Below are 22,827 nucleotides of genomic sequence, written 5' to 3'. Positions count from 1 at the left end.
CCCCCATCATTCCCTTGAGAACTCCTCACACTAACTACCTGACCTTCCACAGTTCCAGAGGGCCTGCAAACGGGAGCTCCTCCACCAGGCATTCAGTTGAGGCTGACCGACTCAGAACATCTACTGGTCCCCCCCAGACACCATCCCATGACCAAAATAATTGACCTAATGCTATTACTGTTGAACTGTTATAATGTTTTATTGAAGGTTGCTCAATGTTGCAGACTATGTAATGTTCCATGTCAGAGTTATTCAATGTTCAATGTATACCACCCAGAGCCGCAAGGAATGGGCGGTATAGAAATCCAAATAAATAAATACATAAAGATCCTTCACACTTGTGGGCAGCTTTGCCCTTGAACAGAAATCCCTTTGGGGAGGGAAGTTTTCAACCTTCCCAACTTTTGTTTTAAATTTGAAAATGTTTCTGCAAATCCTGTGAGTCCTATGGTTTTGACAGCAGAGCTGTCAAAGTTCCACAGGGCCTATAGAATGGAGCTCTTCTACCAGGTCTTTGGCTGAGGCCAGGACTAAGATCTAGGGGCCCCCCTCAAGCTGTGGCTGTACCATCTTGTGACCTCCTTCAGGGACTGGCTGTGGGTAGAGGGATAATTTTTAGCCATCTTGTTGCTGGAGTTTTGTGTTTTATGGGGTAGGAGATTTTACTGGTTTTTATGTCTGATGTAACCCGCCTAGAGCCGTTTGAAAGAGGATGGCTAAAAACCAAATGAATGAATGAATGAATGAATGAATACAATAAACAAAACTCTAACTAGCTCCATTGTGCAGATTGATTCTTATTCTGAGGCAGCCTTTCTCAATGTTTTTACCATTGAGAAACCCCTGAAATTCTTCAAGCTTTGAGAAACCCCTGAAGTGGTGCTATCATGCAGAATACAGTTGGGAAACATTTGCGTACACGTTCACCTAGTGCTCCTCCCCTTCCCGCCTCTTCCAGGCCCATCATTGCCATTTTGGGAGGTGGGGGTGGGTCAACATGGCCATAAATGGTCATATCACCCAATAAATGTTTAACAAATTTTAAAATTATATAAAAACGAATTAATTCCCACCCATTCAGGAAACCTTTCCAAGGTTGTCAAGAAACCCAAGGGTTTCATGAAACCCTGGTTGAGAAAGCCATGTTGGGGACTTGGTTTGAAGATACTATTAAAGTTCTAAAGAAGATGGGTCCCCCTCCATTCTTTCAGCCAATAGTCAGCACGATCCCAGGGGCTTTAAGTCTGTGGTCCTGTTTGAATTGCATCAAGAAGATCCAGGACATGCTAGGAATAACTAAGGCATCTTGGGATATGGCCTCCGAGGTCCATGGCTGCCCTGACCAAGGAAGGGGGGTGGAATGTAACTGTGATCAAACTCAACACCACTCATAACTAGCTGTTTTTTAAAATTAGTTTTACTATGGTAGCATTGTTTTCATCTATGTTGTTACCAGCCTTAAGCCCTACTTCAGTTTATGAATCAGGATATTATGATAATTAATATTACTTAAAATAAACTTTGCAAAATTTACATGTTAAGTCAATTACAAAAGTAGTTTATTACCAAAAATGTAATTACTTGGTTATCATTATGAAAGTTCCAAAGGATTCTTAAGAGGAAATGTATTATGTATGTTTAGCAAACAGTTCCTCAAAACATGGACAACCAACTGGGAGGAAGAAATCAGTATAACAAAGAAAGAAAATACATTATAAATAAAGAATGTGCTACTTTTTAACTTATATATGACAGAAGGCTTTTTGACAATATTTTATAAAAGATATTGTAACACCTCCCCCAAGGCTTTAAACCTTGAATTAAGTGGTCAGTAATGTAAAAAATCACTGTAAATGCATGCACTGGTCAATATGCCTAAATTTTAATTAGGTTAGACAGCTCTTATAAAAAGACAGATTGAGGGTTTAATGAATACTGGGCCCTTTGGCTTTGCTGCTAGGCTATGTAGAAGTTGATGTCTGAGATTGGTACTGAGGCTACAATTCTGATTGCAAGAAAATTGGAAAACCATAGAAATTAAGTATTTTGTGTGAATTAGGAGCGAGAACAGATTCAAGAACAACTGGGACCACTTATTCCTGAAGCCACTTTGGGCATATTTGCACCCCTTTTTCAACGTATGTATGGCATTTAAAAAAAATTTCTTCATTTATTTGAATGTGGCAGTTCTTATTTTAAGCTGTATTTCATTAGCTTTCCGCCATAAATTGATTTTCAGCACAAAGATGGAACAGTCTTTGTTCAATTAGTCTTCCCATAGCCATGCTACACTCAGGGCAGAATTTGAATAGATAAGCGTTCAAGTGGGCTTAATGTGCCTGTTCTCTCAAAATCCCGTTCTGCAGATAACTAAACTGGTTCTCTGCTTGTGCTATAAAACTGGGTTACAATTTATTCAAATGCTCATTACCCAGCTCAAACAACTTTAGCTAGCTTAGCTCAATTTGAGAGTCTGTAGTCAACAATGACTTCCTCAGCTTAAAAGCCATCATTTAAGGATTTACCCCAAGGCTCTTGAGATGCACACTGAAAGTCTCACAAATCATCAGATTTATCAGCTACATGGGAATGGGAGATTTGGAAGCAGGGAAGGAGGCCTTCTACCTTCCAGAACAGAAGTTTGAGCCCAGTGGCATCAAGACCAACAAAGCTTTATTCCTGGTACAAGCATTTGTGTGCATGCAGAAGACCACTTATACCAGGAACAAAACTTTGTTGGTCTTAAAGGTGCCACTGGATTTAAACTCTGCTTTGCTGCTTCAGACCAACATGGCTATCCCCCTCAATCTATCTTCCGGGTTACTATAAACAGACAGCGACATGATCAGGACATATTCTCCTCTTCTCCCTTGAACATTCCACGGCTTCTGGAAAGCAATGACCATGCTTGGTGCTCACCAGCCCATGTAAAGAACACATTCCCTCTCACCTCATAAGTTCCCTTTTTTTTCTTTTTCACTTTCCTCTCCCCACCCCACCCCTTCCATGCCTGGGAAGATCCCCCATTTGTATGGAAACTACTGTCTTGCCTATTTGTGGACCTAGCTCTCTAGCCATATTTTCCCTATGTATAAACAGGCTCTCTCAGGGTGACCTGACTGTGCTAAGTGTAGCAAATCAGCAGCGGCATTTTCACTATCAGAGGCCAGTGATAGCAAAACAGAATTTTGCCCAAGAGCTGATCTCCTGAGGAACTTCCCTCTCCGCAACTTCTCAACAGTGGCATATCCTTATAATAGCTTTTCCCCTCATGTGACTTCCCATAGTCACTCTATGACCGTTTACGCACTGGAAGTTTCATGCTGGGCTGCAGGCTGGAGTTTTAGTCGTAGCGGGTTGCCCCACCTCTTCTTGCACCCACACAGGGGAGCATTTGTCCCGGTGCACCTCATCTGGCCCTGATTTGTGCTCCTGCACTGGAGCTGGGGCAGTGAATTTCCCAGTGCATAAACAGTCTATGACATGCATTCACATACAATCAAGTCTTGTGACCTATTCAGCTTTTTTCTCTTTCTCTCCCCCCCCCCCCCCATTCATACAGAATCAAGTCTTGTGACCTATTCAGCTTTTTTTCTCTTTCTTTCTCCCCCTACTTTTTGCGGTGAGGCTGTTCCAGGTACATGGATGGGAGGGGACACAATATGCTGGTTAACATCCCTTTGACTCTCCACCACCAGATGGCATCAAACAGTAATGCTGTAATGGGGGCGGGGTGGTGGTGGTGGAAGCTGCATAGCCCCTATATAAAGGGCTTGAGAGGCGCATGCAGAAATATGATTTCGTACAGAGAGAGAAAGACTGGCAGAGATTGCCAATCTGGTCTCGCAAGGCGTGCTCTCAGAGAATCCTCACTTGGGCATCAGAAGCTGGTAACAGGTTTATTTCTGTGTCGAGCACTTTGACGCTACAGTTCTCCTGGGCACAAAGAATGTAATGCAGTCGTTTCCTCACACTTCTGACCAGACATTAGCTAACTATATCAGGGCTGTGGAAATACAGAACATTTACAATAACAACCACAAGCCTTTAATAGCATATAAAAGTACAATATAAGGAGGGAAAGTGCAGAAGGATCCACTGCTATACAGAGAAAACAAAGGCAAAGATGCTTTAGAGCAGGGGTAGTCAAACTGCGGCCCTCCAGATGTCCATGGACTACAATTCCCAGGAGCCCCTGCCAGCGAATGCTGGCAGGGGCTCCTGGGAATTGTAGTCCATGGACATCTGGAGGGCCGCAGTTTGACTACCCCTGCTTTAGAGTAAGACATGATACATTCACGATTTCTCATGGCAAGATATAAAAACTTTGCAACTGGTTCAATTATATCAGGGTCCTGGGATGTCAAAAGAAACTGAATTTTACGTTCATCCGAATTCAGTTCTCTTTTACACAGCGGTGAGTTAAGAAATTTAGCTCGGATCGAGGAATAAAATGGACAATGGAAGAAAACGTGTGTAATTGATTCTATACAGAACATTTACAGAAGATTTATCATTAGCAGGCAATGGCATTCTCTTACTCCTGCCCAGGTGCTGGAAAGAAAACTTAGCACACCAAGCTAAGGTGGGGGGAAACTGCCCAGAACGTGTCTCTGAGAAAAACCACAAACACCGCTGACAAAACAGCTTGGGTAAACAATGAACTCATCTGCAAAAGGCACAGTCATCTATGAAGGAGAGATGCCCCAACATTGTTCCGTAATCTTGTATCAGATAAACTGTAAGTCTCACCACTACAGGAAGAGGAAAAGAGATACAATATGGCTAACCGCTTAACTCCGGAGCAATTGTAGCGCTGGCACAAAACAAGCTCTGGGGTGCCAGCCTCACGTAACCCCTACTTCTGGGGAAAATTTGTCCCTTTCCATTTTTAGTGTTAGGCCTCGCTTGGCATTACATACACACCAATGCAAGCACAGTGGACCCTTACATGGTGCATTGGTTGAACAAGTATCGATTGAGCTTCAAACACTAGTTAAGAGAGGAACCCAAGCAAAGGACAGCCATGACTGGTATCAGTCATGACTGCAACACTGACGCCAAGGAAGAGAGGGAGGACAGAGGGAAGAACACCATTACAGTGTTGGACTAGATTCTGGGAGCACGATAGAATCAGTCCAGTAGCACCTTTAAGACCAACAAAGATTTACCGTATTTGCCGGCGTATAAGACGACTGGGCGTATAAGACGACCCCCCAACATTTCCACTCAAAATATAGAGTTTATTACATTCCATTACAGTACTATGTGCCACTATGGGCAGCTATGTCTATCCCAACTGAAGTGCACCCGGCGTATAGGACGACCCCTCCACTTGGAGGCATGTTTTTCAGGGGGGGAAAGTAGTCTTATACACCAGCAAATACTGTATTCAAGGCGTGAGCTTTCGAGTCCAAGCACTCTTCGTCAGACTCCTTAGTCTTCTTCGCTCTTAGGCAGAACCTCACCCAATGCTGCCAAGCAAGGTATAGGCAGAAGTAACATCTAAACTTCCCAATTCACAGGGACACTGAAAGCAAAGCCCCTCTTGTTCTATGTTCTCTGGCACTGCACTCAGAGGAAGACCAGCTGTTGGTTGTAAGTCCCTTGTGCTGGTCGTTTAAAAGAAGAAGAAAAAGAACAGTGTGCACTTACAATAATTTTGAAAACTATACAAAATACCCCAACATTTTCCTGTGCTGTGGCCTCATCACCCATTTCTGAAATGCCTGTCAACAATATGAACGGAATACAGATCAAAAGCACCTATTGATGCTCTGGGTCTTGCCTGGAAGAGCCATCTTTACATTTAATTTGTAAGAGCTGGAATATTCTTCAGTGCTGGAGCTGGACAAGGAAGCCTTTAAATTAGGGGTCCCCTAAGTGGGTGGTAAATATAAGAGCCTCTTGTGGCACAGAGTGGTAAGGCAGCCGTCTGAAAGCTTTGCCCATGAGGCTGGGAGTTCGATCCCAGCAGCCGGCTCAAGGTTGACTCAGCCTTCCATCCTTCCGAGGTCGGTAAAATGAGTACCCAGCTTGCTGGGGGGTAAACGGTAATGACTGGGGAAGGCACTGGCAAACCACCCCGTATTGAGTCTGCCATGAAAACGCTAGAGGGCGTCACCCCAAGGGTCAGACATGACTCGGTGCTTGCACAGGGGATACCTTTACCTTTACCTTTTAAAGTCGGTGCTATGCCCCCCCCTCAGGAGTGGAGGAAGGATACAGGGGAGCATTGAGGAATCTGGGGCCAGGGGGGAGCAGCAGTGTGACTCTTCAATAGTTTATGCACTGGAGATTTCATGCCGGGCTGCAGGCTGGAGTTTGGATGCGGCAGGCTGCCCCACCTTTTCCTGCACCCACACAGGGGAGTATTTGGCCAGGTGTGCCTCATCCGCCCCCAATTTGTACTCCTGCACGAGAGCTGGGGCAGTGAAGTTCCCAGTGCATAAACAGTCTTCCTACTGGGGCTGTGTTCTCCTAGAGAGAGGTGTATCCAGGGTGGCTCGCCATTGCCTGCCTCTGGGGAGTAGTGACCCTGGGCTTCCTTGGACTTCCCATCCCAGTGCTGACCAGGGCCAATCCTGCTTAGCTTCCTGAAGAAAACAACAGCTTCAGATCGCGGACTGGGTGGCATCTTATTCCTGCTAAGCTCCTTCCCAGGCTCCACCCCAGATCTCCAGAAATTTCTTCACCCAAAAGTCTCCATCTTTAGGAGGCCGGAAAAGCCTTCTCCTTATAGCTCCTGTTTCTCTCTTTCTTTCCCCATCTTTCTCCCCAAATGAGGACCCAAAGCAGCTTTTACAAATGATTTTTACAAAGAACGTATTTTCCTCCAAACTGCTGCACAACAACAACAAAGAAGTGTAGGCGATGTAGTGTATTGTGAATTTGCTGTACACAGAACACCAGCTAAGATGCGTGTGTTTGTATGTATGTGGGGTGGGCGCTAGGAATGTGGCCTGAGAGCCAAGGGGGCAGCAGCCCCAAAAAGTCTGGGAACAACTGCTTTAAATCCTTGATCTTATGGAGTGGTTTAGGGTACATGGCACTCCCTCATTCTAAGTTACCTTATAAGGCTGCTGTGGGGATAAAACAAGATAATCCTAAAATACTAGGGAAGAAGGGCAGGACACAAAACGTGTTCAGAGATCTATTCAAATTTTCCTCCCATGCCTTGACTCAGAAAGCCATTTTAACAAACTAATAATTTACCCCTCCAGGACTGGGGGGAGGAGGGGAGGAACGAGAGAGAGGCAGACGGAGAGAGAACGAGAGGCAGACATAGAACATGAGACCAGCCACCATTCCGTACTGGCCCCTTCTCCGGCTTTCCAGGCACATCCACAACTGTTCCAATGAGACAGACAAAACGTCAGGTCTGATGTAAAGTGCTAAATTTGTCTCTTAGTGGTCTCTGTAGCAACCCAATATTCCAAAGAGACAATCATGTGATCAATGCTCTCCGCTCCTGCTGTTTATCCTGCACTGTCCTACTTAGGCTTTCAATTCCAGCTGTCTACAGCAAAAGGAAAATCATCACCTGGTCTCCTGCCCGTATCTGCTGCTGCTTCAGCTGCATCAGATTTTTTTTTCTTTTTCTTTTTTAAGTCTTACAATTTCTGACTTTACAAAGGCTGAGAAGCAGCAGCAAAGGTTCTCCCTCCCTTTTTTGAAAGGATGGCATTTGAATCAAGTGAATGCAGACTAAACCCACAAGTTTGTCAAGATGCAGTTTAAATGATCGCCCGGTTAAGAGATCAACAAATCTCTTTGGAATTAAGAACCACAGGAGTCAATTTCGCTTATCAACAAGCCAGTGTGTTTTACAACTGGAGGTCACACACACAGCCTTATTGTGACTCAACCCAGACTGCACCAATTTAAAGATAAGGGATGGTGGAATCCTGCATGTCTAGAATCTTCCTGGTAGAATATACCTCTTACACTCAAAGACGACACTGCGATCAGCAGAACAGAACCACTGGATCTGACCCACCGATTCCCCATCAATTTCTGCTTATACCCAAATACTCTGGCTTTAACTGGCCAGTGATTCAGAAATGCTTGTGTTTGTTTATTTATTGTAATTTTCAGGCAATTGCTTCTGGCTTCACAGTATGTCAGAAATTCCCATCATTCTCTACTGTGCAAGAGTAACAAGCCATGAAAAAGCAGCAGACATGTTTTTTTTTTTAACGGTAGGAAGGAATTTCATCTAATGAGGATGAAAAGAGCATGAACACATGGGTCAACAAATAACCAACCATGACCAAACCATGTAAACTATATTGCATACAGCCAAGGAGGGAAGAATCTCATGGATGATAAACCAGACTCCTAAAAATTAAATGCCAGTACTTAGAAGTTCCAGTGGTTTTTTTGAAATCTTGTTGTTGTTAGGTGCGAAGTCATGTCCGACCCATCGCGACCCCATGGACAATGATCCTCCAGGCCTTCCTGTCCTCTACCATTCCCTGGAGTCCATTTAAGTTCACATCCACTGCTTCAGTGATCAACAAATCTCTTTGGAATTAAGAACCACAGGAGTCAATTTCGTTTATCAACAAACCAGCGTGTTTTACAACCGGAGGTCACACAAAGCCTTTGACATATTTGGATTGGACATATCCAACTTCTCTTGAATTCAAGATTCAAAAGGAGGAATAAATTCTGGTGGGTACAGGGAGGGGGAATGCCCTGCTTGTTGTTTTTGCAGCAACTGATTAAGAGTCTTTGGGGACCTCAAAGGCTAGCAAATGGAGTGTGGCAGAAATCTTACTTTGAAATCTTACTTAGTGCTAACTCCTAGGAAGTGCAAATCTAAGCATTTCCCCAGTACTGTTACAATCTGAACAGCCCTAGCCCATGTTCAGCACTTTAAGTACCTACCAAGATTTGTTTTTTAATGTAATGAGTGAATGCAACGAGACAAAGGTATGCCAATCATGTTTACCAGACAGCCAGTACTGACTGCACTAATGCTGTTTAGAGTGTGCATGTGGTACACCACAAAAAATAAATAATAGTACCTGCTCTCTTTAATTTAGCCTCTCTAGAATACACAAGAAGAGCACGGCAGCCCAGAGACCGATTTAGGGGACTAGATCATTAGGCTTTTACACTGGTGACCTGGAAATTTGGGGAGACCTGACAGGTTTCTTATGGGAGTCTCTTCTTTCATGTTGATTAATGAAATTTGACATATCCAACTTCTCTTGAATCCAAGATTCAAAAGGAGGAATAAATTCTGGTGGGTGTAGGGAGGGGGAATGCTGTGTTTGTTGTTTTTGCAGCAACTGATTAAGAGTCTTGGGGGAACCTCAAAGGCTAGCAAATGGAGTGTGGCAGAAGCTTTTGCAGGCCAAAGCTCCTTTGTTTCATGCCTTACTTATTAACATGAAGACGGGGGTGGGCGGGGGGCTGGAATGTAAAATGTAAAACAGGAAATTCTGAGGGATTCCGGAAAAATTCTACAAAATGTTCTCCTTTGAAATGCACGGGACGCTTTGGGTCTAGTATGAATATGTGAGAGAACTTACAGCGTTAGAGAATGACAATCCGTGCTGTTTATGTCTACACATGTTCAAAGACTAAGAGCAATTAATTTCATTCATGATGAATATTGTTAACATGCATGATGGGACCACACTATTCAAGTGTTTGATGTTTTCAATATTTAACAGTTTACGTTGATATCCAAGTATACTGTTAGTCCAACTGTTTCTGTTCACATAACACACTATCTTTTGTTTACTCAATGGTGTGGGAGAGGAGGGTTGGAGGGGGTGTAGAAAATTTTCCATACTCTAGATCAGGGGTAGTCAAACTGCGGCCCTCCAGATGTCCATGGACTACAGCGAATGCTTGCAGGGGCTCCTGGGAATTGTAGTCCATGGACATCTGGAGGGCCGCAGTTTGACTACCCCTGCTCTAGATAAAGTATGACATGATTTAGAAGTGTATATACTGAAATATGAACAAAATTTAAAACCTCATATTAACGTGTGCCTCGATACTACCAACCAATACTTGAACTGAAGTATCTGATTTTTAAGTCAAACATGCTTTAAATATGTGGCTTACCTTCAATCAAATTAAAAGTTTCGTGGAAATTAGTTTCACTGGAAAACAATCTATTAAAAACTGAATGACAATACAGCATGTTATATTTTATATTTACATTTCTACACGCTGCTGAATATTTCTTTATTCTTGTCGCATCATAAGCATGCTCCTGCCCACCTGCCGTATTTACATCTACAAACTTTTTTCCTTCAGTGACTTTACTATAATGATGTCATGCAGGTTTTTTTCTGATTATTATAACCATTTCACGACTTAACACAAAGTATTAAAAAGTTAATAGATTTAACCAGTCAAGGGAGGGGGGAATGCAATACTGTTCTGTGTGCTTGCTGTAAGTAAAATAAAAGTATTCAGTTTTTTATTTTGCTTTCCATTCTAAACGGATATATAATAGTTTTAGGTTTATTTTTTATTTGATCTGAACAATCAGTTTGGTGTAGTGGTTAGGACTGCTGACTTCTAATCTGGTGAGCCAAGTTTGATTCCCTGCTCCCCCCCCCTCTAGAGGTGTTCTGCTAGAGGTGTTCTGAGCAGTAATCTCTCAGCCTCACCCACCTCACAGGGTGTCTGTTGTGGGGAGAGGAAAGGGAAGGCGACTGTAAGCCGCTTTGAGACTCCTTCTCATAAGGAAAAGCGGCAAATAAGAACCAACTCTTCTTTTTCTTCATAAATTGATTTCTTAAATGTGGAAAAGTCTGTGGATTTGTACTTGTATCCCCACCCCCCAATTTACAAATCAATAATATAAATGGACTCACACACACAATTCCTAGGGATAATCATCTGAGAAACTTTGAAACTGCCACACTTGCAACATTTCATTATTGAAAATTCTAGAAAATTCTCCGCAGAAAAAATAAAGCACTGAAGGAAGTTTCTTATTTTTGACTTTTCATTATCCCTACTTTTCAGATAACATAAACATAACAAGATAACATAAAAATGGTAGCATAATGGTAGTCTCTCCAATATTGTGCATATTTGCACATTTGCTGGTGGAAGACAACGGATGTTATACCTCTAAATTCCACAACCACACCAACGAGTACTATTTTAAAATTCACAAATTATGCATGTTTTGCTGGTAAAACAGTAAAACAATAAAATGTTCAGGTCGGATAGCAAAGGGTATCATAAATTTCAAGGTGCCTGCAATCCAATGGAATGTGTGTTACATGCTGGTGGAAAAGTGGCAAAGCAAGACGAACAGGGCGCGGGCACGTCCATCTCTAAAGGGGACAATGACTTTCAACAATGAGCTAACCATTCCCTGTCTCTATTGAGCTCATGTCTGGCAGCTTCAAATCTGTATAAGAATCCCAACTCAGCAGTCTTATCCCTGTCAACAGCATTGCCTCCTGTATCTGGCCGATCGCCAAGCCAAATGCTCTTGGGACTTGATGATAGAGAGAAGTACTTTCGAATGCTCGAGTTTGGCACTAACAAGCAATCTGGTGGTTTCCGCAGCCCTCCTGCTCCTGCCACAGGGTTACTAGGCTTGCACTTCAAGAGTCAGAGGCTACCTGCTCTGCCGGTTATAATCTAATGGAGGTCCCTGGCCCTACAGAAGAACGCCCGGCTTTGACTAGGGGTGATCACTTTGGCATGGTTTGGCTGCTTCGGCAATCACTGACGCCCGAGGCGGCCAGCGGCGTGGAAGGGAGGGGCAGCGCCGCCGGTAGCATGCCAGCCAGTGCCTACAGACAGCACAGAGCTCTGCGCCTGCAGATGGCCGCCAGGTGGCGTGCTGATGCTGCCCCTCCCTTCCGCAGCACTGGCCGCTTCAGGCTTCGGTGATCACCAAGGCGGCCAAACCATGCCAAAGCACTCAACCCCTAGCCTTGACTTGGGCCTGGCCCCGACCTGGTGGAATGAGCTCCAGGGAGAGCTGAGGACCCTGACGGAACTATCGCAGTTTCATAGGGCCTGCAAAACAGAGCTCTTCCACCAGGTCTGGAGTTGAGGTTATGACTAGGAAGAACGGGGCCCCTTCTCAGGCTGTGTGGTAACATCTAGCGTTCCCCACCCTGGGAAGTGGATGGCTTCAGGGATGGGGGGAAGGACTACACCGCCAATCTGGTTTTATCATTTTAGCTCATGTTCTGTTATGGGATGGGGCTTTTATGACGTTTTATGGGGGGGTGTATATGTACTCCGCCACGACTCCCCGAAGAGAGTGGCAAGCTAAAAATCTAATAAACAATAGATGAAGGCCACCATGGTTGTCTTGGCAGACGCCCAGATCTGCTCTCCTCTGTCCTCCACATCAGGTGGAGATAATAATGAAGCCTTTGGAACTATACAAGGGCTGCAATCAGAGGCCACTTGAAACGGATATTTTACTAAGCGTTATTCTTGCACAGTGAATCCCAGAAAGAAACTAATGACCATTACCTGGGACGTATTAGGTCAGTCACACAGCCCCAGCCTAACCTACCTCAGAGGGTTATTGTGAGGATAAAATGGGGGAGATCTAAGCTCTCTCAGAGCAAAAAAACCCCTAATTGGGACTGTTATATTTTAGCACAACCTTTGGAGACTGTGCGAGTGTGTTTGTATAACATATTCTTCCTTCAGTGATTTCAGGCTTGAGTCTTTCAAAGTTCACTTTGTATCTATGATTCCACACAGACTGATTATGCATGGCAGCGGCCGCTTTGTGGGGGACACATTTTGGTGACGGACCAGCTCTGCGCCAAAATTTGTCCCCACAGGGAATGACGCTGCAGCAGAACAGTTCCACTGTGGGGGTGGCAGGGGGGTCCATTTTACAGGAAGCCAGGATTGCTGGAGACTGCAATCCCACCTTCCTGAAAAATGGCGCACAAAGCCCCAGTTGCCCCTGTGGTGCCATGTACCACCGCAGAGCTGAGTGGGGCAAATCTGATCCACCCCCAGCCATTGTAGCACAGGGAGAAGACGGGCCTTCCAGACCCAGGACTTCCTTTGTGCACGGGCCTGCCCCAGCTTAGCCACCGATGGTGGCCATAGCAACAAAGGGAATGCTGAAGAATCAACGATCCCTTGCCACGGTCCATTAGAAGCCCTAAATTGGACCAGGACCGGGATGGCAGCAATGTCTTGCGCAAGGGGGGGATTCGCCCTGCTGCCATGCCGCCCCAGCCAGGTTTTCCGCTTTGTGCATAATTGATCATAATGCTCATCTCAGGAGGCTGCAACCCATCTCCACATTGAACATACCTGTGCAATACAGACTCAGTACTTAAACAACGTCATTTATGAAGAGGCTTCTTCGTTTGGCAAAGTGCATGGTGCAGTGGTCGGCATAGTGGTTAAGAGGGGCAGCTTCTCATCTGGTGACCCGGGCTTGATTCCCCACTCCTCCTCCACATGCAGCAAGCTGATCCTGCGTTGAGCAGGGGGTTGGACTAGATGGCCAGTATGGCCCCTTCCAACTCTATGATTCTAAGCTGGGTGACCTTGGGCTCCTCGCAGCCCTGATAGAGCTGTTCTCACAGAGCAGTTCTGTCAGAGCTCTCTCGGTCCCACCTACCTCACAGGGTGTGGGGAGAGGAAGGGAAGGTGATTGTCGGCCACTTTGAGACTCCTTCAAGCAGTGAAAAGCAGGGTATAAAAACCAAGTCTTCTTCCACCAGAAAGTAATGTTACACTTCACAATAATTATTACAGTTAAGAGCTGCAATGTAATATTTCTAGATATTTACAGTATAGGGGTTTTTTTTTCTGGAAAAACTTCCATGCTTCCCTCTCCCCTGAAATTTTCATGTATGCAAATATTTAGCCAACGTAGAATGCATTTTGAAACTTTGAAACAGCCATCTCCTACAGAATGGCCCACGAACAATTAAACAGCTTCAAGTCATTTCAGTGCCATTTCATCTGCGATAATCACTCAAATTGGAGACGGAAGCCCTAATAAGGTGCACAGCAGTTCAATCAGGCAAGACCGCTGCAATTTATCCTTAGGGTAGGGAGGGTTTAATACCCGATAAAGTACTAACCACATAGCTGAGTCTTGCTCTCTCCCCTCTGCCAAATATATTCCTTTCATAAAACAAGTCTGCACACATTTAACATTTCTTCCTTTAAAAAAAAATGCTTGTTATCCTGGGAGATAAAAACAAGCCTGCCTGCAAGCACTGCAAGTATTCCTCTGGTGGGATTTTTTTGCAAAAGAGAAGTGGCTGGAATTAAATCATGACAGAGACACACTTAAGAAAAGCTGCCCTACTCTAGCCAGAGAATTTCCTTCAAGTATGTCCTAAGGCCATGTCAACAGGGAAGTCAACAGGGCACAGGCCAAGTGCATCGATATTTAAAAGGCTAATTATTTCTGCCCTTTCAGTGATAAGTGAATTATTCATTAAATGTTTAAGCCAATAAGAATTCGTCTATGCAGCGATCACTCAGCTTTTCAACACGTTTATTCATTTTAGAGGTCAGGTCTTCATATCCCATTGTTTCGTGTGAAGAGCATATAACTGCACAACTGCTGTTTCCTTTTTCCAGGTGCTCATCTGACCTGGCAGAACAATTCACATGAGACTCTATGCAGCACACACATAAAGATGGGGTTATTTTTAAGGAATGACAGTTGATGGTGTTAAACCACAACAACAAAAACAAGAGAAAAATCATAAAGTCTGAAAACCACATAGATTTTAAGAGGACAATGCTACTATTTTTTTTTGAGGCGGGGGGGGGGCTTTCCAAACCTCTAAACTCCTGTTCACATGTGGATGGGGAGAAGAAGAGGAGGTGGGTATACACACAAGAATAAAATCCAGTTGATGAGGAAGTCCTATATAAAACAAAACAGTTACATTTTAAACGTACACCTAATTTCAAACTTTGCCTCAAGTTGCAGGTCAAAAAATCTGCACAATAGGACACACACAGATAAGGGGGAGGCATCCATAAACCTGTGAAAAACACCAGGTTTTGAAGGGAAAAAAAGGGGGGGATGAATACATTAGGGGATTAAGACTACTTAAATTGGGGACATTAAAAACCCCAAAGGTTGTAGAAACACCTTTTAAATTCTCAATTGAGATCTTAAAACATCATGAGATCCTTACAACCATTCTGGATGTTGATAGGGAACCCTAAATGATACCATGGCTTCCATGCTTGAGGACACTAAAAGTGGTTGGCATGTGAGAGAGAAGTATCAAAAGAACCTTAATTCAGGAGATGGGAGGGTAGGTGACCTGTCTGGCAGGCAAAAGGAAGAGCAATGAACCTCTTAAATTCTCAGTACATTGTCATGTAAACAGCTAAAACAGCACAGGCACTGAAGAACTGCAGCACCAATATACCTTCATTGTGGATCTGGATTTTACAATGTAGGGGCAGAAAGGCATAAAACCAGTGACAAATCAAATAAGGGGACAGTACCTTCTGCCTTTATTGGCAATAAAAACAAAAAGGCCACTGTTGCCTTAACTCAGATCTGGACGCTGGTCTGTGCACCTGCTGCTCTCCATAACAGTCCACGTTCCAGATTGACAGCTGGAACTGGACTGTGGCCAACAGAGATGGGATTGGCCCAATGATCTGGAGCAACTCATTTAAACAGCCTCTGAGAAAGTAAAGAGGGAATGCCCTACATATGCCTTCCCCACTCTTCCCTCTAGCTCAGCAATGCATTTCCTCCAACCCCCCCCCCCCCAATCAGTCTTTGGGCTGTATTCAGTAATGTTTATCTTATTCTAGCCAGCTCCCACTGCGGTTCTCATCCTGGGGGTCGAGACCCCTTTGGGAGTCGAATGACCCTTTCACAAGGGTCATGGCAGGGCAAGCAGCTTGGCCAGTGGGAGCGCCATCTACACAACAGCCTTGCAGAGTAGATCGCGATAAAGCGTTCGTCTGTCTGGAGCAGCAGAAAACAGCGAGATCGGCATGGTGGGACTGAGAAACCCTGGGGAAAAAACCAATTTATATCCAATCATGAACAATGGGTCTTCACGCCATTGGTCAGTTTTGGTTTAATTTCTGTGAAAGAACCCTTGCATAATTTTATGGTTGGGGGTCCCCACGACATGAGGAACTGGATTAAAGGGTCGCGACATTAGGAAGGTTGAGAATCATTGCACTAAGGTGATGCTAAATTTGTCCATTAAAATTATATCCCACAAAGGCAGAGTAAATGCAGCTTTACCGAGGAGGAAATCCTGCACTAAGGAGTGACTGATTAGTTTGACAAAACTGATGAGCTTACCAAGATGGCCAAACTAGCTAGCAAGGTAAACAGAAGATGCCAGAATTCCAGGAGCATTGGCATTTTTTATGTGGATTATATTGTACTGCTGAGATGGAGATTGTAACTAGGCTTGTGCACTTTGGCTGCCAAAGCGGCCAGCACTGTGGTACGGGGGGGGGGGGGGGCGCCGCCGGTGCTTCTGCGGCCGAAGCACACAAGACTAATTGTAACACCTTAATGTTTAAGCATATTTTTTCCGTAGTCTACGTGTTTTTTGACCATCAATGAAAATCTTATAAAAATATAATTTAAAAAGAATTATTTTTAAAAATCTGCTGTGTTATATGAAGAAGAAGAAGAGGAAGAAGAGGAAGAGGAAGAAGAGTTGGTTCTTATATGCCGCTTTTCTCTACCCAAAGGAGTCTCAAAGCGGCTTCCAATTGCCTTCCCTTTCCTCTCCCCACAACAGACACCCTGTGAGGTGGGTGAGGCTGAGAGAGCCCTGATATTCGTACTCGTTCAGAACAGCCTTATCAGTGCTGTGGTGAGCCCAAGGTCACCCAGCTGGCTGCATGTGGGGGAGTGCAGAACCGAACCCGGCATGCCAGATTAGAAGTCTGCACTGCTAACCTCTACACCAAACATTCCCATAGTTAGCTCTTGCTATCTACACACTTGAGAGAGAACTACCTGAAATTTGTGGCAAAGGGTTTTTGCTAGGCTTAACAGTACTCACAGGTTACACACTAATTTGCAAAATACTGTGGGCTTGTACTACAAGTACTCATACGCACACCCATATGCTTCCTCATTTACCTAACACCTGGGTTCCTTAAACCAGCCAGATCTCAATCACATACAGAATGCAATGAGTGTAAATTGAATTTCTATACATTAAATTTCTTTAAACGGCTTCAGAAAGTGTAAGGTAAGTTTTTTAAAGGGAGACGAATCGCATATTTACTTAGCAGCCATTTCAGAATTAAAACCACACACAAAATCATTGACAGGGTTCCACTGTCAATCAAGCATATGACATTGCCGAATTAAGCAGACGGAGAAACCTGTTATAAGAACAGGTCACTGGATTTCTTTATGAAATGGTTGTTTTGTTGTCAGGCTAAATTCAGTATGAATTACAAAAGACTTTCATCAAAACAAAGTAATGCGCATCTTTAAAAAGCATTTTGGGGAAGAGATAAGGGTTTGCACACTACTCATTGGGAAAACAGATGACAGAATTGCTTCACACTGTTACCTGTCAATCAAGTTTGCCACAGCTACATCACTGCTTCCTGTAAACTTGTGGCATGATTGGCAAATGCTGTTCCACATGAGAATATCAACATACGAGGTACCTACAGCTAGTCAGGACTCCCTTGATGCTGCAATTCACATTTTTAGTGCCTAGGGAAAACCAGTGAAGTGACCCTCAAAGAGTTCTTCACCATAATTCTAAAAGGCATGCAAAATAACCGGCAACTGTGGAAGTATTCTTCATAACAAACAAACAAGCAACAACAAACACAGTAAAAAGGCACAAGAAGAGTTCTTGAGGCCAGACAATGTTTACACAGTATGCCAAAGAAGACAGGAACAAAACAACACTTATCCTGCTCTCCTAATAGATATCTTTACAATTGTGAAATGCCACTCTTGGCCATGAAATGGCAATTTCTATTCTGAGGTGTCAGTAGCCTGTGGAAGACACCCAAAGCAAAAAAACTGGCTCTGGTGTTATCAGAACAAACACATATAATGAAGCCGTTCAAGCTTAACTATAGCTGTAGAGGCAGACGGTCTTTTAGGAAATGGCAAATGCATATACAGAAACCATCAATACATAACATTTGCCCTCGCAGGAAGAGTCAGTTCGCTATTTGAGATATAAAGCAAATAGCTATTATTGTAGAGCCACAAGTAAAATAAACAGAGATGGGTGAAAGGGAAAGGGGGGGGGAGGACACCGTACCTTTTATTTATAGGTTTTTCATCTTTCTCGTAAGGCTTCACGAACCATTTCCCGATGCGCACAAAGTTCCGGTTCATCAGACATCTCTCCACCAGGTTGTGAATTGCTTTAAAGAGCAGAGTACGACATTCATAGGAAAGCCCATTCTCCCATACACCATCTTCTTCGTCTGAAAGAGGGGGAGATAAACCAAAGTTAACATCAGGCTACCATTGAGTTTGCAAGGCATGGTCTAGTATTGTCCATCCCAACTAGCAGCAACTAGAAGAAGAAGAAGAAAAGTTGGTTCTTATATGCCGCTTTTCCCTACCCGAAGGAGACTCAAAGCGGCTTACAGTCACCTTCCCATTCCTCTCCCCACAACAGACACCCTGTGAGGTGGGTGAGGCTGAGTGAGCCGTGATCTTACTGCCCAGTCAGAACAGCCTCATCAGTGCTGTGGCGAGCCCAAGATCACCCAGCTGGCTGCACATGGGGGAGTGCAGAATCAAACCTGGCTCACCAGATTAGAAGCTGGCTCTACACCAAGCTGGCCCTTTATAACCAAGATACACGTTTCCAGCAAATGTCATTATTCAAGTACATCTGTCAAGGCATCAAGACAAGGTGCGATTCCTTGCTGAGCATATCAACCTGGACTCACTGTGTTGTGTGCGATCCTACGACTGCATGGCAGCGTTTCACGTGCCACCCACTCTCAATTTTTTCATTGGAAGTTAAGCATGAAAGGCAAGATTCCATTCTCCAGGGAAAAACCATGTTTGTGCTTTCCCAAAGTACAGAGAAACTCAGTGTACAAGGCAAATATTTGAGACTGTATGAAATACATAATAGAGATACCTCAATAATGTAGCAAATTTCATTTCTGACAAAGAAATGAAAAGCGCATTTTCCCTGCCTGGACGGGGTGCAGCTTACCGCTGTACCATCCGCCAGGAATCTAGAGGTGATCTTTGATGCTTCCCATTCAATGGAGGCTCAGATCACACAGGTAGCCCAAGTGGCGTTTTACTATGTTCGCCAAGTGAGGCTACTAGCGCCCTACCTGTCCCCAGAACACCTGGCCACCATGATCCATTCAACGGTCACTTCCAGACTAGACTTCTGTAACTCGCTCTACGCTGGCTTTCCCGTATCTCTGACCTGGAAATTGCAACTGATCCAGAATGCAGCTGCTAGAGTCTTCCCGAGGTCATCTTAGAAGGCCCACATCCAGGCGGTGTTAAGGCAGCTGCCCTGGTTACTGGTTAGCTTCCGGATCAGGTTTAAGGATTTGGTTCTTACCTTTAAGGCCATCCACGGCCGGGGCCACACATATCTACTTGTCTCCTTCCTAAGGCCCCCTGCAGAGCTCTTCGCTCTGCGGGTCTGAATCTGTTGGTGGTCCCTGCCCTCAGGAGGCACACCTGGCCTCAATCAGGCCCAGGGCCTTTTCAGTCCTGGCCCCAACCTGGTGGAATGAGCTCTCAGAAGAGCTGAGGGTTAGACGGAGCTCTTCTGCCAGACATTTGGTTGAGGCCAGGCTAAGAAGATTGGGTTCCTCCCCATATAGGCCCATTGCCGGTCATCTGGGCATTAATTAGTTACCTGCTGAGACCGTGGTTGGGGGCTGTGGGTAGCTGCGGTCGGATGTGCAAAGATAGGAGGGGAGGATTATATTAGTTTTTATCTCCAGTGGTATGGGATTATTATTTTTTTCCTTCTGTTTTTATGTGTTTTTTATCATTTTATTGTAAACCGCCACAAGCCGGTAAGGTCCGGCAGTGGCGGTCAACAAATGCCATCAAACAATCAAATGAACAATCAAACATAAAATCAATCAATACGATATTTTAATCCCACTAGATAAACAATTAATCCCACATTCTTTCCAATCCTTATCACATTTTTTTTCCTGGTAGGAAAAGAAAGATCAGCAGCATCTCGACTCCCCACCTACTGCTTTCAATGGGATGTGTGTCACCTTTCATTTGGGTACACATTCTGATGTGCACAGTTTACACTTACAGTTCCTAAAAGCAAGGACATCTGATACCTTTGGCAATGTTCCTGCAGATTTCCCGAACTACGGTGGTTCAGAGGGGGGGGGGGGGCTGCCACAAATAGCTTTCAGTAACAGCCCAGTGCACTTTGCCCTGACAAAATTATCTTGATCCAATCGTAACAAATCCATTCTCCACCCCCCCACCCCAGTTATCCGGAACACAAGATCCTGGTCACTGTGGCTGCAGTACTGAACTTCAAAAGTGCAAAGCCAAAACTGAAGTTAAAAATAGATCCAAGTTCATTGTATTCTTTATCACAGATTTTTTTTGATCGCTGAATATAATTTTAACTGCAACCTTCTTAAAACCTACTGCTTTGTGGTCCGCCACAACAGTCTCATAATCAACGTGTTTATCCTGCTCCCTTAGCTTCTTGCAGCAAGACAGCCAAGCATTTGTAAACCTAGCATGAAAAGGGAAGCTAACGCACGGGTTAAAACAGGGGTAGTCAAACTGCGGCCCTCCAGATGTCCGTGGACTACAATTCCCAGGAGCCCCTGCCAGCGAATGCTGGCAGGGGCTCCTGGGAATTGTAGTCCACGGACATCTGGAGGGCCGCAGTTTGACTACCCCTGGGTTAAAATATCAGCATTTGCCTGCCTAATTATCAAGAGGCATCGCTACAGAATAGTAATCTCCTCACTTGAAAGGAACAGTTTCTTGCCTTGCCCAAAGGGCTGCATAAGGAGTAGTGCAGGAATGCATCACTAGGCCTAGCAAAACAGAGGCAGCACACATTGTCAAAGGTGGCCTTCCACAGTTTTCTGTTCCGTCCACGATAATACTTCACTACTTGTGGCACGGACAAGCCTACTTTTGCTCATGCAACCCATTTATCTACTGCAGGGTACAACCAGTCAAGTCAAGCACCTCGAAGCCCCACTAACTTTGAAGAGAAGGCTTATTACTTGAAGGTAAAAGAGAGAGAAGAGCTGTTTTGTGTACCCTGCTTTTTACAACCTGAAGGAGTCTCAAAGCGCCTTGCAATCACCTACCCGATCATTAGAAGTTCCAAATTGTGTGGCAAACCACACTTTAGTCGCAGAGCTTGGCCGACAAAAATTAGAAACCAGAGCTTGGTTGCAGTTCTTTAAGTACTGGTTAAAGGCCCATTTCCACACCCTACCAAAGAGCTAACTAATTAACCTCTTGGGAGATCACTATTCACCCAACTGGTTTAACAAAGCCATTTACAAAAGGCAGACAATTGGTCTGGATATTCCATCGCTGAATGTCCAAGAGGAAGCAGATAATGCAAAGCTAATAATGCAGAGATTGGAAGACACTGATGCCCAATTATAGGGATTTGTTACTAACGGATTAATTGCCGCTGTGGTATGGTAGGTGAATTTCCTCCAGGCCAGCCTGGATTCTGGAGATTTTTGGTGCAGGGATCACTTGGGCATGAAAGTGGGCATGTCACTGTGAGTGTACAGGTAGTTCTGATTTCCTGCATTGTGCAGGGGGCTGGACTAGATGACCTGTAGACCCATTCCAATTCTTTGATTCTATGACTATCCCAGTATACCTCCAAATTTTGAATGTCTATCCTTTAACTAGAACATATCTGTTAGCACGCTTAAATATCTTCCCCTCAAATTTAGGGCAGATTTCTCCAAATTCCTGCTTCTAAGAGATTCAGCATGTATGGATGTAATTAATTAATTAATTAATTAATTAATTAATTAATATACCACCCTCCCCGGAGGCTCAGGGTGGTTTACATAAGAACAATACATAATGTTCCTGACACACTTTACCACATACTTATTGAATGCTTTAGGTTTGTTCAACTGCGTCATCCTTTAGTGAGTTACTTGAAGAACATTAAATTTTTTCTGTGTGGATGAGAAGCATCAGATTAATGTAACGGGCTTTAGTTTTAAGAAATCCAGATTTGAGATAGAGATAATAGACAAGGATGAGAAACTTATATCAAAGGCTTATAAAATGCTATTAGAGTGGGACACTGAAACAGAAAGTGTTAAATTAGTCATGATTAAGTGGGCCAAGGACCTAGGCTATCCAATAGATATGGAGACTTGGGAAAATTTATGGAAGAAACAAATTAAGTTCTCAGATAGTTACGATTTGAGGGAAAATTTTTATAAAATGTACTTCAGGTGGTATTTAACTCCATCAAAATTGGCAAAATGGTCTCAGGATACTGACAAGAGATGTTGGAAATGTAAGATAAATGAGGGCCACTTTTTCCATATGTGGTGGAGCTGCCCAGGGATGGCTAAATTTTGGAACAAAATATATGTAGAACTTAAGAGAATGCTGGGTGTTAACTTCAAAAAGAAACCAGAACTATTTCTATTAGGTATAACGAGAGGTGAAATACCTAAAGAATTGAATATATTGTTATTGTATGCCTTAACAGCAGCCAGAATGGTGGTAGCAAAAGTTTGGAAAACAAAGGAGACCCCATCGCTGGAGGATTGGAAAATGAAATTATTGGATTTTTCAAAAATGGCTAGACTCACAGCATTGTTCAAGGACACAGACTTAGAAAAGTACAAAAATCAATGGAG

At 44.0% G+C, this 22,827-nt stretch overlaps 1 protein-coding gene across 2 annotated transcripts in view; it reads right to left on the bottom strand.

The window, feature by feature from the left end:
* Positions 1-22,827, bottom strand: part of MED13 (mediator complex subunit 13) — a 131,416-nt gene that overhangs the window by 71,477 nt on the left and 37,112 nt on the right. For both annotated transcript variants that reach the window (XM_077312791.1, XM_077312790.1), the window contains exon 3: positions 18,246-18,414. In XM_077312791.1, the coding sequence (XP_077168906.1) occupies positions 18,246-18,414 (169 nt within the window). The remainder of the gene's footprint in view (positions 1-18,245; positions 18,415-22,827) is intronic.

The sequence above is a fragment of the Paroedura picta genome, chromosome 15 (assembly GCF_049243985.1).
Source record: "Paroedura picta isolate Pp20150507F chromosome 15, Ppicta_v3.0, whole genome shotgun sequence".
NCBI lineage: Eukaryota > Metazoa > Chordata > Lepidosauria > Squamata > Gekkonidae > Paroedura > Paroedura picta.
Note: the sequence above shows the minus strand (reverse complement) of the source record. Positions and strands in the feature narration are given on the sequence as shown.